The 15,682-nt window shown below is 61.4% G+C and overlaps 1 protein-coding gene across 1 annotated transcript in view; it reads left to right on the top strand.

Annotated features, from left to right (window-relative positions):
• The first annotated feature begins 300 nt into the window (after positions 1-300).
• The window catches only part of FMNL1 (formin like 1), a 25,028-nt gene continuing 9,646 nt past the window's right edge, over positions 301-15,682 (top strand). The window contains 9 exon segments of the mRNA XM_057317924.1: positions 301-521; positions 9,112-9,195; positions 10,683-10,796; positions 11,493-11,566; positions 11,962-12,045; positions 12,408-12,545; positions 14,183-14,291; positions 14,898-14,974; positions 15,185-15,278. Coding sequence (XP_057173907.1) covers positions 393-521; positions 9,112-9,195; positions 10,683-10,796; positions 11,493-11,566; positions 11,962-12,045; positions 12,408-12,545; positions 14,183-14,291; positions 14,898-14,974; positions 15,185-15,278 — 903 coding nt within the window. The 5' untranslated portion in view covers positions 301-392.

The following is a 15,682-nucleotide window of genomic DNA, read 5'->3' as shown; positions in this document are numbered from 1 at the left end:
CGTAGCGGCGGCGGCGAAATGCGGTTTGCGCGCTCGGGGAGCGACAGCAGAAGTTAGAAAATCGCCGAGGGGGGAGCCCGCGCCGCAGCTTCCTGCCCCCGGCCCAGCCCTCTGGCCCCGGCGGCCTGCAGCCTGACTTCCTCCCCCCACCCCGCAGCTCGCCGCCCGGCTCCTCGGACGGGGCCGCCCCGATGGGACGCCGCGCCCCGGCCCTTGCGCGCCGCTGAGCCGAGCGCCGCCGAGCCGAGCCCGCACCGCCGCCGCCCGCCGCTGCCCTGCTCGCCGCCCCCCCCACCCACCCCGGTCCCCCAGGCCCGGAGCCGCGTCCCTGGTCCCCCGGAAAGCTGGATTTCCGAGGCTGGAGGCGCCTGGCCGACTGGGTGGGGACCACCATGGGCAACGCGGCCGGCAGCGCGGAGCAGCCCGCGGGCCCCGCCGCGCCGTCCCCCAAGCAGCCCGCGCCGCCCAAGCAGCCGATGCCCGCGGCCCGAGAGCTGGAGGAGAGGTTTAACCGGGTTCTGGTGAGTGTGACCCGCCGCTGGCTCCCCCGCTGGGCGCGGGCGGGGGGCGACAGGGGCTCGGCACGCGTCCCCGCCCCCAGGGGCTCGGATACCGCTTGGAGATCCCCGGGCCAGTGGCTGCCCCTACAAGGGGTGGGAGTGACAGTGGCTTCTTTCAGAGTGACTTAGCACTCTCCCCCCCAAAACTTTCTTCTGCAGTCGCCCAGTCTGCCTCCCCAAGACACCCCCTTCCCCGGCGCTCCTGGGTCTAAAGGTCTAAAGGAAAATGTCCTGCGAGGAAGTTGGGCGCCCAGCACGCAAGGGGGCTCCTGGGGCATCCCCTTCCGCACTGCGCTCAGGCCCAGCCACAGGGCGCAGGTTGGAGCATCTGCTTGTGTCTCAGAGCCAAAGATGGAAGGGTTACATTTTAATGTCCTGGGAGCTGGAGACGGAGTTCAGGTGTTTGCTCCTGATTCGTTGGTGCCTGGGCTGCTGGGCGCTGGGTCCTCAGATCGCGCAGAGGGAGTGTCTGTGTTTCTCACCCTCTGCTTGTGCAGGAGAGATGGCCTGTGGGTCCTTATCTTGGGCATTTCCTCCAGCCACTGAAGGGATTAAGGTTAGGAGGGGTGGGGTCAGGATGGGTTGGTCACTCTGGCTTGGGGTGGTGCTGAATTCTGGAAACCCCTGGCCCCTCTCCTTCCCCACTATCACCTGCTGGAGGAATTGGGGGGCTTGGGGACTAGGCCCCTGGGGAGAGAGCCGTCAGCTCATCAGCTTGGCCTGAGCCTGGAAGCAGTCAGGATGTGTTTGGGGAGGGGCTCCAGAGCAAAATCAGGGCTCCCTAAGACCTGGTGAGAGGCAGAAATAGGGAGGGGTAAGGGCAACTCATTCTCACTTCCCTCTCCCTACCTCAACCCTGTCCCAGGCTCCCTTCTCTAACTAATTGCCTGGTGGCCTGTCTGCTGTCAGCTCCCTTGCTGGACTCTGGGTGACAGGCGAATGAGGCCGTGCTTTTTCCCAGGGGCACTTTGCAGCCTAAGCAGGCTGGCACTGCAGGTCTGAGGGTGGGGGCCCAAGGGAGGCTCCGGCAGTCAGGTCTGAGGGTGGGGGCCCAGGGGAGGCACAGGCAGTAGAGCAATGCTGGCCTGTGGCAGTGCTCAGTTCTTTGTCCCCTCCACCTCCTTGACATCATTTCCCCTCCCTTGGCCAGTCACTGGGCAGTCCTCGCCAGATCCTCGGCATGGCCCCTTGTGAGAGTTCCTAGATATCTTGGCGGCCCCCTTCCCAGAAGGAAGGCTAGGAGGGCTTTGGAGGAGTTATCGGGTGGTGTGGGGGTCTGGTCTATCCTTGTGAAGAAGACACCTTGCTTGATTAGGGGAGAGGGAGGGACTCTGAGGGACACCTCACACCAGGCCAGGCCCTGATTACCCCATCTCTCCACCTGCTTTCCTTTCCCCAAACCCATGGCCTGGCAAAGCTGAGCTGAGCTGAGCAGATGGGGGAGGGGGGAAGAATGAGGAGAGACAGTCTCTGGGGAACCATCTGGGGAGCCTGGGTTGGTGGTGGATCTCTGGACCCCTGCCAGCGTGATGGGGGGGGCATGAGTCTGTCTTTCACTCCAAGTGTGTGTCTGTGGACAGGGGTGGGACAGGCCGTCAGGGTGAAGTGCGGGCCCCAGTCTGTTATGTACACACTGGTAGGGAAGCGCTGTGTGAATAATTCAGACCAGTGGAAAATCCAAAAGTCAAATGGTGAGGTTCTGATGCATGTGTAGTTCTTGACTGCCCTGCTTGTGTTTTGGCCTTAGCTCTGATTGGCTGAGTCTGAGGCTAAAAGCCACTGGGAGTCCCTGAGTACCAGGGCGTGGAGGGCGGTGGAGGGCGGAGGCCCAGAGCCCGGTCTTAGAGGGTGTCTTGGTAGAGAAAGCAGCGGTAGCTGGGTAGAAATCTAGGGCAGCAGCACCCATTGGGGCTCAGCTTTCCACCCCAGCCCACAGGAACCCTGGTGTGTTTATGCTTGGCCTTCTTTCTGGGGAGGGATCAGCCTGTCCCTTGTCCTGTGTGAGCAGAATACACCCCACCCAAGGTCGCTTGGCTAAAACCTGGCTCCCCTCACTCCCCACCAACAGGGGCATGAGCCCCGCCCTGGGGTGACAGCCTTGGCCCCTGCCTGCAGCTGCCTGGGCTAAGTATTTGGCTAAACCCACAGGCCTGGCAAGCAATATCGCAGGGCGCGTCTCCGTCAGAGCCCTGCATCCGTGGCCAGAGCGGAGTCCTGTCCTTAGTGAGTGTCTAAGAGAAGAGCCTTAGACTGCTGAGAGCGATGGGTCCACCACCCGCCAGGAATCCCTGAGCCTTGATGGCAAAAGCATAGCCCCTTGGGATATTGTCACACGGCCCCAGGGGAGCTCCTCCTATTGCTTAATCGCAGCCCTTTGGTCCCTGGTGGGTAGTAGGATCCTGAGACCCAAAACCTTGGCTCCTGGCTGTGGGACCCATCTGGGGGGTGAAGGGCGCCCCCACCAAGGCCTACAGCCAGATAGGAGATGGCAATACTCTCCCCCCCCCCACCGCCGTGGCCTTTCTCCCATGCAGGGGTGGGGGGTGGCGGACTAATTTTCTAAGGAGGCTGTGAGAGAGAGGGGTGCCCCTGCTTAAAATGGGGGTGGGGAACAGAGCAGGTTGAGCCAGGGTTTCCTACTGCTGCCTTAGCAATAGTGGAGGAGCCATGGCTGCCCAGTGACACGGGCCTGCTGTGATGGTGGGAAAACCGGCCCGCCAGACTCGACGCTCTCGCCTCTCCTACGCCGCCGTGCCCAACGCTCGTGTCTTCCTTGCAGACCTTCCCCCTGTAAGGGTCGGGGTTTGGGATGACAAGGCACTCTTTCCAGGCCTTCCAGAAGTTCCCTGCTTACGGCCAGGCATAGGACAGTCCTGATCTGGCTGGTCAGGGAGGAGCCTGTGACCTGGGGACCAAGGGACCAAGGGACCAAGGGAAGGTGCCCCGGATGCGGTGCTTGAGTCCGAGGGTGAGGCTGACCCGCATGGAGGCCGAACCATTGGAAGAGGGGTTTGCCTGCTGGGGCCTAGCCCCCCTGGGCTGCCCTTAGCCTGTGCCGCGGGAGGTAGACATCTGGGGAGGCGGTGTGGGGAGGTTGGGACAGCCTCATGCAGGGTGTGGATCGCGGAGGCCCTGCTTTCAGCTGGACCCCTTCCCTGAGCAGCAGAAGTAGACTCCATTGGGTTGGCCTGCGCCCTCCTCCGGGGCACGGCAGATGCAGTTCCGGGACGTGTAGCTGTAGGGGTGCTCAGGCCCTGGACCTCTCATCTCTGGGGTGTCTTACACGGAGGATCCCAATGGGGCTGCGGCCATGAGGACAGATGTTGGGCTGGGCAGGTGCTGGGGGGTGACATTCTTCAGGCAGGGCTGGCACACGCTGACCCTGGAAACCCAGGGATGTGGTAGGCATGATTCACAGGGACATCTGGGGCCAACTGGCAAGAGCTGGGTGAGACGGGCAGGAGCAGGTGGGGCCGCTCTGGGGGCTACCTCTGCATTTTTCCTGGGAGCTCGGAGCCCTGGAAGGTGGCTCAGGCCTTCCCGCCTCTGAGAGGGGCAAGGGTTACTTGGGCAAAAGGCTGAGGTGCTTCCTGAGCTTTGAGGTGATTATGTTGGGGGATTGGGTTTTGTCTTTGCCACTTACTACCTGGGTGACCTTGAGCAAGTTACTTAACCTCTCTGAACTTCAATTTTCCCCATGGGTAGAAAGAGAATGCTACCGGCAGAGGCCGGCCTCCTAGGAGTGTTGAAAGATTAAGTAGAGTTTGCCTGACACAGAGCAAGTGCTCCAGAAACTCTCCCCGACTGTGAGGAAGGGGATGATGTTGGAGCGGACAGGGCCTGCTCCATATTGGAGGCCTTCTAGGCCCTTCTAGACTGTGCTTTTCCCCTCTTCCCACCTCCATTACCGACACCCACCAAGGTTGCCAACTTCAGCCATCACAGGCCAGGCTGCCCTCGCTGCCATCACGCAGGTCAGCAACAGTGGGGCCTAGACCAAAAACTGCCTGGTGGCCGGAAACCACGAGAGGGAGGGCCCACCTCTCCTGGAGGGTGGGGCAGTGGCGGTGTTAACGGTAGCTGTGTGCACATGGGGAGGGGGTGGGGAGGCCTCCACTTCCCTCTGAGAGACGGTGCGCTTGGGGGGGGGTTCCCCAGTGAGTAAGAGCTCAGTGTGGGCAACAACAGGAAGCGTAGGGTGCTGGGTGGCAGGAAATGGGGCTGGCTGTTTCTGGTTCCTCAGACGGGGGAGACTGGGGCCAGGCTGTCTGCAGAAGACCCCTGGGGGTTCGGGACCCACATTTCTCGTTGCCCTCAGTGAGAAGGAAACTGAGTCTTCTTACCAGCTTGCCAGCTGGGTCAGCTTGGGCAAGCAACTTAATTGCTCCGTGCCTCAGTTTCCCATTTGTGAAATGGGGATCGTCATAGTATTTCCTGTGTAAGCTTCTTTTTGAGGTTTAAATGAGTCAGGAGATAGAAAACACTCAGAATGGCACTTAGCACAGAGTGGACGTTTGGGGGTTATTTAGTATTGTTGCTGTAATTCTCCCACCGGCCTGGATTGTCTGGGCGGTGCCCGCTGCCCTGGCTCCCACCTGGCTTGCCCTTGTCCCTGCCATGGAGACCCTTCAACACTGATGGGAGAAGCTGTGAGCTTTTTGGGGTTCTCAGCACCTAATCCTGGGGCCAGTCACGCCAGAGCCCTCCTCTGAGTCTGGGATTGCCTATAACTGCCCCCAGAAAATGTATATACTGAAATTTTAAAAACGTGGACAAAATGGATTGTTTTTGGAGATGCATTGAGAGCTCTAAAACCAAGGTTGAGGCCATGGAGAGGTGGGCGGAGGGAAGATGGACAGGGAAGTGGGGGCTGGGGGGCACTCCCTGGCTTCTGTGCCCATCAGGCTGTGGAGGCCCTGTAGGGCTGGTCTGAGACTAGGCTTGGTACCCAAGCTCAAGGGCATTGTGGGACTCAAAGGGCCAGACGTCATGAGGAGAGGGAGGGCAGGTGGGTTGGGACATAGTCTGAGCTCAGGCTGAAAGTGAAACTGGAGGGTGTGGCCGTGTCCAGATGCAGACGGAGCCCCTCAGTGTCCAGGGAGATCTCCCCAGATGTCAGCACTCGGGGGAGAGTGGGCCGAGGCAGTGCTTGCAAGGGGCTGGTCCTGGGGGAGCGAGGCTGGAGAGGGAGGGACGGGGGTGGGGGGAGAAGGATCCCCACACAGTCTAACAGAAAGTTTGGGGAATCGGCTCCTTTTCTTTTCTCTCTCTCTCTTTTTTTTTTAATTTGACAGAGAGAGAGACAGCCAGCGAGAGAGGGAACACAAGCAGGGGGAGTGGGAGAGGAAGAAGCAGGCTCATAGTGGAGGAGCCTGATGTGGGGCTCGATCCCATAACGCCGGGATCACGCCCTGAGCCGAAGGCAGACGCTTAACTGCTGTGCCACCCAGGCGCCCCTCGGCTCCTTTTCTTGGCCACATCCTCAAAGATGGATCTTTTCTCCCTCTTCCTCTGACCCAAAGCCAGGGAAAGGGGAGCTGAAGGGTCAGTTCATTTTTGGCCAAGCCTCGGAGACAGGTTGGTTAGCTCTGGCCGTTTTCACAACCTTCTGCTCATCACACCGGCCCTCACCCTGGGGTCTGCAGTGGACTCCTCCCACCCCCCCAATCTGGGAAACCCCTCTTCCCAGTGTGCTTCACTGGAGAATTATTACATCAGGACACAGCTTCTCACTGGGTATTTCCAGGAGCTCTGGGAGCCGCGAGGCAGAAGACAAGTGTGCCTATTTTATGGAGGGGGAGACTGAGGCTCAAGGAGACAGAGAAGTCGTCAGGCTAGGTGGGCCCAGAAGCTGGAGCTCCTGAATCCAGCCCGGCTTCTTCCTTCCCCCACATCCCCTCGCAGGAGGCAAGGGTCCCCCCCCCCCCCCCCGCCTCCCACACCTGGATTTCCCTGTCCTTTCCTGTCCCACAAGAGCACTGTGAGCCAAGCTTCGACTTGTCTCCCAGCCCCCAACCCTGCGGTACTGCCTCCTTGCCCAGGGCCCTGGGTCTGGGGTCTGCGGCCGTTTTCCAGGAGGGTGTCACTCCACCCTGAGTGAGTGGCATCCTCGGGTTCCTATCACGCTCCTTAGGGTACCCGTCCCCTCGGTGGGCACAGCCGAGGAACAGCTGCTAATTAGTGCTCAGCGCTGTCAGAGCTATTTTGGATTCCAGAGCCTAAATTTAGCCCGTCTGGCAGGCTGGCATGTAGCCTCGGGGGCTTGAGCATGCCCAGGTGGGGAAGGGGCAAAGGCGTGGCCTGTTCTCCACCACGGTTGGGACAGGTGGACCCCAGAGCAGCGGCCTCCCCCTCCCCAGGAATAACCATGGGGCGGCCCCGGGGAAGTGGGCCTGGGTGCCTTTCAAGTCAGCTCTGGGCTCGAAGCCAGCCTGGCTCCCCCCCTTCCTGGCTTGGTAACCTTGGGCAGGTCATTAAACTGATCTGTCCTTGCACCTGTAAGATGCGACCGATGGTGCCGAGGGTGGTGGTGAGGGTGTCCCCTGCGTGGAGGGATCAGAGCAGTGCCGGGCACCGTAAGCATCCAGGCAGAGCCGGCCACCACATTTATTGGGGACATTATTAGCATTAGTTGCAGCCTGTAGAAGGGCCACCGGGGCCATTCCAGGAACCAGACAGGTCCCTGGGGTAGGGGAGGGCTCGGAAAGGCCCATGTCAGGAAGCGGCTGTCCCCTGGAAGGCTCAGTTGCTGGGGCTCAGCCACCCCCCTCAGTCTTCTTCACCCCCCTTCCCTGCCACCCCCTCTCTCCTCCGAGTAGGCCACCGCTCCGGTTTCCCTGACATTGGCTGCTGCCCGGCTCCCTCCTTCCCCCTGAGCCTTGCCCTGCTCTGCCCTGCCCCACCCTGGGTCTCTGCGGGTGGGGATGGGTCAGGAGAGACCAAGGAGAGAGAGAGACAGGGACAGAGAACAAGAGACCAGTCCAGGGAGGCCTTCCCCTCAGCTCCAAGGGCCTTTCCTGGGCAGTCTGTCCTGTGGTGGCAGGAGCCGTACAAGCGGCCTGGGGGAGGGCAGCAGATGAGACAGCAGCAGTTTCCTTAATCCAGGGGCTCACTTTCGCAATGGGGAGAAGAATGACGTAGCCCCGTCCCCAGCTGGCCTGGGGGGCCCGGTGGGTAGGCGGTGTCACCTCTCAAGTACAGCCCCGCCGGAAAGCTTGGGCAATGGGGGCTGAGAGCACCCAGCTTCCTGTTGTCTGGGACTGACCTAAGGCAGTGATTTTTTGGGGGTGAGGTCTGGCCAGAGCCCCAGAACCAGGCCCAGCACCCCAGAGAGGAAGCTGGCTGCAGAGCCTCGGGTGGGTGTGGCCCCCTCTGTGCTCCAGCTGTGGCCTCCTCTCAGGCCCATGTGACTGAGGTTGTGCGGTGAGCGTCCAGAGCTGGTGACAGGGGCCTTCTGACTCTGGGCTGGGGATCCCTGGGGACTCCCACATCCCCAGCGGGACGGAACTCCTTGAGGGCAGGAGCTGTCTTTTGGGGCCTGACGCATAGTAGACCCTCTTTTAGCCTGGGGTTTACTGAATTGGGGTAGACTGGCATCGTCTTCTGTGCCTATTAGGAAGACCCGCCAAGTTAAGGGGGCCCAGGGGTGCCCTGGCGCTGGCAGCCCCTGGCAGGACCCTACACCTTCTCTGTGAGGGAGAAGCTTGGCAGGCTTGGCTGTGGCTGGGGGAGGAGGACCAGGCAGAACAGTGCTGACCTTTCGTAGCTCCCGAGGGGAGTCCCAGCCTGGGCCCCCAGCACCACAGACCCGGCATGTCAGCTGCTGGGCCCAGGTCCTGCGGCTGGGTGACCTTCCCCAGGAATCCCCCTGCCCCTGCAGCCGTGATGCGCCTGCTTGGAATTCCCTGCCTGTCTGACACGCTCCCTTGGCTCGTCTCTGTCTCCTGCTTCCAGAAGTGCTGAGGAGGGAGGGGCTGGAGCGGGACGAGGAGGAGACGGCTGTTGCCATCCCGGCAAGAGGTTTCCTGGTGTTGGTGAGGCACTGGTGCCCTGGGCCAGGACCACACGCAGGCCCCGTGCTGTCTGGGGGCACACGGGAGTGGGGCGCAGTGGGGCCTGGCTGGAGATGGATCCCGCCCAAATGGAAGAAGAGATCATACCCTCTTATTGCACATGGGGACGTGAGTCCAGGGGTGCTGGAGGTCCCGGGAAGTTAGGCTGAGAACCCGTGCTCTTACCGTCATGGCAGACACGCCACGGAGGTGGTGTATGGATGACAGAGCCCAGGCCCTGGGGGCCAGGCCGACTCAGGGTCAGATCCCGGTGTTGCTGTCTACCTTCGGGCCGAGGGAAAGGCGCTCTGCCCCTGGGCTTGGTTTTCTCACTGGCTGATGCTACTTATCTCCCAGGGAGAGAGGGTGACAGGGATTCATGTGGGTGACAGATCTCCCAGGGAGCTGACCCCTCGTGGCTCTGCTGAAAATGCCCCTGCCTTGCCCCTCACGTTGGGGCCCCAGGCTCCCGGTCATTACGTTGTCCTCCCCCTCCCCAGAACTGCATGAACTTGCCCCCGGACAAAGTGCAGCTGCTGAGCCAGTATGACAACGAGAAGAAGTGGGAGCTCATTTGTGACCAGGTGGGTACCAGGCCCCTTCCGGCATCAGGGTGCCCTGCCCTGGCCAGGCTGGGGCTGGCAGGAGAGGGGGCACGGCCAGGCTGGGGCTGGCAGGAGAGGGGGCACTGCCACGCGGCCCGGAGGGCCAAGACCCTGCCCAGAGGCCTGTGCAGCTTCTGCAGAGACTCTAGAGTCTCCTTCTCTTGGACACGGGCCCCTCTGGGGACCTTATGAGTCGCTCGCGGGGCTGGGTCTGCCCTCTGAAGAGCTGGCGGGCGGCTAGTGCGGGGCGCCGGTCAGTCCAGCTGCGCCGTGTCACCGTCCTCCTTGCTGAGCTTCTTGGAGCAGCCTCTGTTGACCCTCCAGCTCTGGGCTGGGGAGGAGAGGGGGCAACCCCAGGGTTGGGCCTCTTTGACCCCATGGAGGTGAGGAGGAAGGGGCAGGATCCCTGTCCTTCCGTTCCTTGGACCCAGAGGAGCTACTGTCGACCCAGCAAGAACCCAAAGGTAACCAGCTCCAAGAGGCAGAACAAGAACTGGGAGGCCTGGCTCTGGTACTCGATCAGGCCCCTGGGTTGGTTTGCCACCTTCGTGGCTCACTGGGGGCCCCTGCCTCTCCAGCATCTAGGGCTGCTGTCCCTGGTAGCAGGGAAGACCTCCCTCCCAGGGTGGGGCCTGGCTGCTGCAGTCATTCAGTGAGGGAGGGAGGCTGGGGGTGGGGAGTTGGGGAGCAAGGAACCTCCCCTGGGAGCCAGGGCTGGGCCTTCGGCTCCTGCTAATGGACCCAAATGGGATGAGCCTGGGGGGGAAGGGCGGGGCCATTGAGGCAGGGCTCGGAGCTGCTTCCAGAGGCTTTGGGGCTGTGGTGGGTCCCTGCCACTTGGCCTGGCATCTCAGGCCGGGGGCTTAAAGGCCTGGGAGAAGTGGGAGGCTGAGGGGGGTGGCTGGGTGTATCTGAGGGATCTGGGTTGGGAAGGATGGGAGCTCCTCTGGGTAGGGGCCCTCTGCCATGGCTGTTGGAGCCCCGGGTGGGGCAGGGGACTTAGGAGTTGCTTCGTTGAGCCCGGAAGATGAGCGCACACAGGTCCCCACCAGCACAGGTGACCGGGACAGCTGGGGAAGGGGCCCTCAGCCTGTTCTTCCTCCCTGGACTCCCAGCTCTGGGCTGGTGTGTGGCCCGGGGAGGGCAGGGGCTTGGGAAGATGCCACCTACTGGCAGGTCTGAGGCCCCTCCCTGCCCCCCATCAGGGCGGGGTGCCGGCAGTAGTGACACTCCAAACTCCCCTCAGGACTGCACTAGGGCTGTGGCTCGCGAGGCCAGCTGGGGAGCGAAGGTCCGGGACTGGGGTCTTTTCAAGTGGCCCGGTGGGTGGTTTGGTTAGATCTTTGGTATTTAGGAGGGGTCTTAAGATAGCCTGGGACCTGGGGTCAGAGCTGAGGATGGGAGTCTGGGGCAAGGGCTGGGGTAGTTCTGGCTGGTTCCCTGTACACCCCATTCCATCTCCCCAGGAGCGGTTTCAAGTCAAGAACCCTCCCACCGCCTATATCCAGAAGCTGAAGAGCTACCTGGAGACTGGTGGGGTCAGCCGCAAGGTAGCGACGGACTGGATGTCCAACCTGGGGGTATATGTCTCCCCCTTCTTCTCTGTCCCTTCCCCCCGCACCCTCCAAGCTAGGCAGCTAGAGTAACTGTGTGAATGAACTTTTTGGTGGCCTTTGTGGGTATGTGTGTGAATGTGCGTGCATAGTTTTAGGGGACGGAGGGGACCCTGGGCAGGCGTTGTACACGCCCCTCAGCCCAGCTGCAGACGCGTACGCTGGTCACTCATGGCACTATGCGGCGTGGCCGCATGTGGCTGGCCGCATGTGGCTGGCCGTGGATGTGTGTGTTCTCCGTGTGTGCCTTTGAGTCCACTTGTGGTTGTGAGTGTGTGAGTGTGTGTGTGGGTGGGTGTACCCGTGGGTCCATGTAGGGATGTACGGGTGTCATCTCTGTGCCCGCGGTGCTGGTGTGTGGGTGTACGTGTGTGTGTGTGTGTGTGTGTGTGTGTGTGTATAGCCAGGTATTCATATTTAAGTGTGTGTCTGGGGCTCTGTGTCTGGATGTGTGTGTGTGCGCACGCCCTGCTCGTCTGTGCATGGGGCCATGTGTAGCCCGAGATGCTTATTCTGCCGGGCAGGCATGTGGAGGTGGTGGGGGAGGCTGAGCGTGAAAGGCCAGTCGTGGCAGGGGGAGGGGCAGGGACTGCCTCTGGGCTCCGCGGGCCTGTGGGAGGCCCCGGGCTTCACCCACCAGACTCTCCTGTTCTCGGTCCCCAGTTTAAGAGGCGAGTTCAGGAGTCCACACAGGTGCTGCGGGAGCTGGAGATCTCCCTGCGGACAAACCACATTGGGTGAGCAAGGGCTCCGATGTCCCTCTTGGGGGCCTGGGAGAGCTCTGCCCCCAGGCGGCTCCTGGGGCTTCCCCTTGCTACTCCCTCGTCACCTCCCCCCCCCACCTCCCTCGTCACCCGCCCCCCCCCCCAATGGCTGTGTCTGCGGGCCCCTCTGGGTTGTTCCCTGCCCCCTCTCTGGCCTACCCTCTGCTCAGCCCTTGAGGCATGGTGGGGCCCTGGGTCCTACCTGAGCCCCCTAGTGCCCTCTAGCCTCACTGGGTCTTCTGAGGTGTGGTTGTCTGGTGTCTTCCCTGGGGGATGGGAAGGCCCGGGCCCTGGCCGAGCCTGCTCTGTGCCCAGTCTGGGCAGGACCGTCCTCCTGGCTGGGACTCAGGGAGCCCTGTGGCCTGCAGGTGGGTGGAGGAGTTCCTCAACGAGGAGAACCGCGGCCTGGATGTGCTCCTCGAGTACCTGGCCTTTGCCCAGTGCTCCGTCACGTAAGCCCCCTGCCCCGGCCCTCACCCTGCGCGGCAGAGTCTGGTCCGTGCTTCCCTGTACCTCGCCCACTCTTCTGGCCGTGTCCAAGGGTGCTGCCCGAGCCCACCCTGGGCTCACGTACACCACCCCCGTGCGTTGGGTGACGCCCCTTCCTCAGGGCCAGCATGGATAGGGAGGGACCTGGCCTGGGGTGGCCAGCTGGGACCTGGGCGGCTTACTCTTCTGTTCTGTCATTCCCTGGCCCCCTCCTCTGTCTGGCACAGTGCTGAGAACAGCCCCTGATCTCTCCCCTCAGCATCCCCCTCCCCACTCTCGAGGGCCCCTGCTGTGCGGGCCTCCAACCCCACGCTAACCCTTGCAGGTATGACATGGAGAACGCAGACAACGGGGTCCCCGGCTCAGAGAAGAGCAAGCCCTTGGAGCAGTCAGTGGAAGATCTCAGCAAGGGGCCACCCTCGTCCTTGCCTCCGCAGCCCAAGAGCCGCCACCTGACCATCAAGTACGTGGGTCCCCTTTCAGGGTGGCAGGGGGAATAGAGGATTCACCCCTAGACTGTGCCGCACCCTGCCAGCCCCACCCCAGGCCCTTGGGGGTGGTGGGAGGGGCAGCCTGGCATTGGGGATCACAGTAAGGGCCTCACGCCGGGCTTGGGAGATGGACGTGTTAAGAGGCCTTCCAGGGATGGGCACCTAGAAACTGGAATCCGGGTGGGTCTGGGATAAGGAAGGTGTTTCTGGGTTGGTGAGACCTTCTTTGTACCCGTCTAACCCCTTCTTCTTTCCTGTGCGGCCTCCAGGTGCCCCCCTTCTCCCCGGTACGTAGCCACCTGAGGGCAGGTGCATGCCTGGTTGGCTCCCTGGGTGGGGGTGGGGTGGGGTGGGGTGTTCAGCTGACACCCCTGGGTTCACCTGCTGTGGATAGGCCGCCCCACCCTAATGCAGGACATCCTGCTGGGAGGCGGGGAGAGGGAAGGAGACAGCCCTGGAACCTCATGTGGACCCCCATCTTCTATCCTTCCAACTTCTATCCTTCCAACTCCATATTAAGCCCCAAACTCTCACAATATGTTTCTTTGTTTGCTCATTCATTCATTCATTCATATAACAAATATTTTTTAGCATTTCCTATGTATCAGGCTTGGTGGCAGGTGATCAGGAGACAGATCACCCTGCCCTTGGGAGCCCTTGGTCTACAAGGGGACAGTGGTTGCTAGGCTACCATGGAGGTGTAACCGGGAAGTCTGAGAGGGGAGGTGGCTACTTCCTGGGGCATCAGGAAGGTTTTCTGGAAGCGGGAGCACTGGAACTATGTGTTGCGGATGGATGCAGGCTTTACAGGCAGTGATGGGGACAGGGAGGGGCATTCCAGGTGGAAGGAACAGCATGAGCAAAGACTCGGGCATATCAGAGCAATGACGGGAGGACGATGTGATGTGGCAGATGGAAGGAGGAGGTGGGGCTTCCCAGGGTTGTTGGAAACGTGATCGAATTGTCATGAGGCACTGATCAGAAGTCATGATTGGCAGTTCTGCAACAATGAAAAAAAATCAAGTAATTTTTAGCAAAGAATTATCAAGGATACTCATAGCACTTACCTTATATCAGGCAGTGTTCTAAAGTCATTCCATAGTCCTCCAAACCCTATCAGGAAGGTAGTATTATTACCATTGCTATTTTACAAGTGAGGAAACTGAGGCACAGGGTGATTAAGTGAACTTGCCTAGGAAGTGGGGAGCTGGGATTTGAACCAAGGCAGTCTGAATTCAGAGTTGGCCTTTCAAGATGGCAGATAAGCCCCGGAGGCTGCGAGCGCCACCTTGTGGAGAGCATTTCCCTGGTGCTCTCCAAGCTTCGGCAGTCTTCCCGCTATAGGCTGTCTACCCCCGCCACACAGCAGCCCCTTTTGATGCCAGGTTGCTGTTAAGGGTCTTTGCCTTCCTGACCCCCTCCGGACCCCCTTGGAGCAAGCCAGGCCCGAGGCCGAGGCCCCGGGAAGCCTCCTGCCCTCAGCTGGCCCCCTTGGTTGGGTGGATGGGAATCAACGGCCTACCGTTCCAGACGTGCCTTCTGAAGGGGGTGGGGGTGGGAAGCCGGGTGCAGGGCTCTGACCCTGCTGCCCGCTCCCCGCCCCACCCAGACTGACCCCTGCCCACAGCAGGAAGGCCCTGCGGAACTCGCGCATCGTGAGCCAGAAGGACGACGTCCACGTGTGCGTCATGTGCTTGCGCGCCATCATGAACTACCAGGTTGCGCAGCGGGGCGTGAGGCGCGGGGGGCGGGGGGCTGCCTAAGCCCCTGAGCTTCGGGGACCCCGGGGTCCCCCGACCCTGTTCCCCGCTGGAGAGCCCCCGGGTCTTGAGGCTAAGGAGGCTCGAGGGGAAGCCCAGAGTGCCGCCCCCTCCTTCCTGGTGGGGTCTTCTGGAGTGCCCCGGACAGGACTGGGGGCACGGACACGCCTCCTGGGGGGACCTAGGCACACCCACCAAGGAGGGCTGAGCGCAGCACCCCCGGGGACAGCCGCCGCTCCGTGACTGTGTTTGGAGGAGGGGCTGGTGCGGCCCGTCCTCCTTCACTCGGCAGGACCGGGTCCGAGATGCTGAGTCCTGACACTGGCTTTCGAACCAAGTTAGCTAGTTATTTATTTAATTTTTGGAACAAAGTTATTTAAAAAGAGGAGCCAGGCTTTGGCAGCCACAGAAAAGGCTGTGGTTGGCTATGAAGAACTTCCGGAGCTTGAGGGCAGTGAGAGACCAGAAGGCGATGGCACTTGCCAGTGCCTGAGGTGCCGGGCAGGATGGTGCTGGCAGTCCTGGGCGTCTGCCTGGAGGAGCTGACCTTTCCTCTCTCCCCAGTCCGGCTTCAGCCTCGTCATGACGCACCCAGCCTGTGTCAATGAGATTGCTCTGAGCCTCAACAACAAGAACCCCAGGTGAGGTCCGGGCCCCCTTCTCCACATCTAGATCCTCCTGCCACTTCACCCCTTGCCCACTCTGTTCCCCAGTTCTCAGGACTACTGCCCAGGCTCAGCCCCACCGCTACTCCCGATCAGCGGCCCTCCCTGTCCTCCCCCAGCCAGGCCCACCCCCACCCTTGCTGTGGGGCCTGCTTTCAAGGGATAAACTGGCCCCCCTGTCCCCAGAACCAAGGCTCTGGTGCTGGAGCTGCTGGCGGCTGTGTGCCTGGTGCGAGGAGGGCATGACATCATCCTGGCGGCCTTTGACAACTTCAAGGAGGTACTGAAGCCCCACCCCCACCCCCACACGGGTGCTTGCTCTCTAGTGCTGCTTGGAGTCCTGCTGTTGGCAGTTGTGGCCTCTGCTGGGGGCAGCTGGGAGTGTTGGGTGGGCATTTGGGGAGCACAGGGTGGAGATAATCTGGGGTGGGGAAGCTTTAAAGGGCAGGTGCCAGGTCACGTAGGGGCACTGCCTGGGGCGACAGCAACAACTATGGGGACTTGCTGAACCTTTAAGCTAAGCTTCAGCCTGGCTAGATCCTAACTGGACTTGGTCCGTGCATCTCAGAGTTGCACACATACACCCCTGCTGACTCTGGCTAAGTAGCATGAGAATACGACGCATAACGTGGGACATGGTCATTCATTCCCTTAATAATATTTGCTGAGTGCCAACTATGTGTC

Source organism: Ursus arctos, unplaced genomic scaffold (genome assembly GCF_023065955.2).
Source record: "Ursus arctos isolate Adak ecotype North America unplaced genomic scaffold, UrsArc2.0 scaffold_24, whole genome shotgun sequence".
Lineage (NCBI taxonomy): Eukaryota > Metazoa > Chordata > Mammalia > Carnivora > Ursidae > Ursus > Ursus arctos.
Note: the sequence above shows the minus strand (reverse complement) of the source record. Positions and strands in the feature narration are given on the sequence as shown.